General features: G+C 69.4%; 1 protein-coding gene across 1 annotated transcript; it reads right to left on the bottom strand.

The window, feature by feature from the left end:
- Positions 1-19: 19 nt before the first annotated feature.
- LOC121338731 (hypoxia-inducible factor 3-alpha-like) lies at positions 20-997 on the bottom strand (the record flags this gene model as incomplete). Its single annotated transcript, XM_041409929.1, has 2 exons — positions 755-997; positions 20-89 (listed from the first exon to the last, which is right to left on the bottom strand). Coding segments are annotated over exons 1-2 (312 nt in total), but the record flags the coding sequence as incomplete, so codon positions are not given.
- Positions 998-1,019: the final 22 nt, after the last annotated feature.

The raw sequence follows: 1,019 nt of genomic DNA, 5'->3' as shown, positions 1-1,019 counted from the left end.
TGTCCCCAGTGTCCCGTACCAGCAGTTGGGGGTCCAGCTCCGCCCGTTTCAGGGGGGCTCCCGGCTCCTCCGCGCTCGGCTCCCGCGGCCTGCGGAACGCGTCAGGCCCCGCCCACCACGCACCCTCACGGGCCACGCCCACCGACACACCCACACGGACCACGCCCACCGACACACCCATATATGGCACACCCACACGGACCACGCCCACTGACTCACCCACACAGGCCACGCCCACAACCACACCCTCACAGGCCCCACCCACCGACACACCCACACCGACCACGCTCATGGACAAGCCCACACTGGACCCGCCCATGACCAGACACACACAGGCCACACCCACTGACACGCCCTCCCTGGCCACGCCCATTCATGTAGCCACGCCCACAGCTGCATAACCACACCCACAAGCCTGTAGCCACTCCCATATCCCCGTGGCCACGCCCACAGCCACACCTTCCATGCCACACCCACCACACCCTCCCACCTCCCAGCCATGCCCTTTTAAGCCACGCCCCCACATAACCAAAAAAGGTCCTGCCCCTTTAGAGTCACATCCATCCTAAAAGCCACGCCCCCACCACACCCTCCCTCCATGCCACGCCCCTCGAGGCATTTTCTCTGTAGCCACGCCCCCTTGGACACAGCCTCACAGGCCACGCCCCCACCCAGACCCGCCCCTTCCCAGCCACTCCCACCGCCACACCCAACCAAGCCACGCCCCTCATTAATTCATCCAAGCCCCACCCACCTCTTCCTAGCAGGGCGTGGCCGCGGGGCGTGGCCGAGGGCGGGGTCGCTGCCCCATCTCGGGAGGGCGTGGCCAGCCCGGGAGGGGGCGGGGCCTCGCCCGGGGAAGCTGCGGGCGCGTGGCCTCGGGGGCGGAGCCTCGGCCTTGTGGGCGGGGCCGGGGCGGCGCAGGCCCCGCCCCCTCTGGGGCTCGGCCCCGCCCAACTGGAAGTCGCCGTCCATGGGGATGTAGGGGGCCAGCATGGCCAGGTCCAGCGGCGACTGCC

Source organism: Onychostruthus taczanowskii, unplaced genomic scaffold (genome assembly GCF_017590055.1).
Source record: "Onychostruthus taczanowskii isolate IOZ18803 unplaced genomic scaffold, ASM1759005v1 scaffold3145, whole genome shotgun sequence".
Classification (NCBI taxonomy): Eukaryota; Metazoa; Chordata; class Aves; order Passeriformes; family Passeridae; genus Onychostruthus; species Onychostruthus taczanowskii.
Note: the sequence above shows the minus strand (reverse complement) of the source record. Positions and strands in the feature narration are given on the sequence as shown.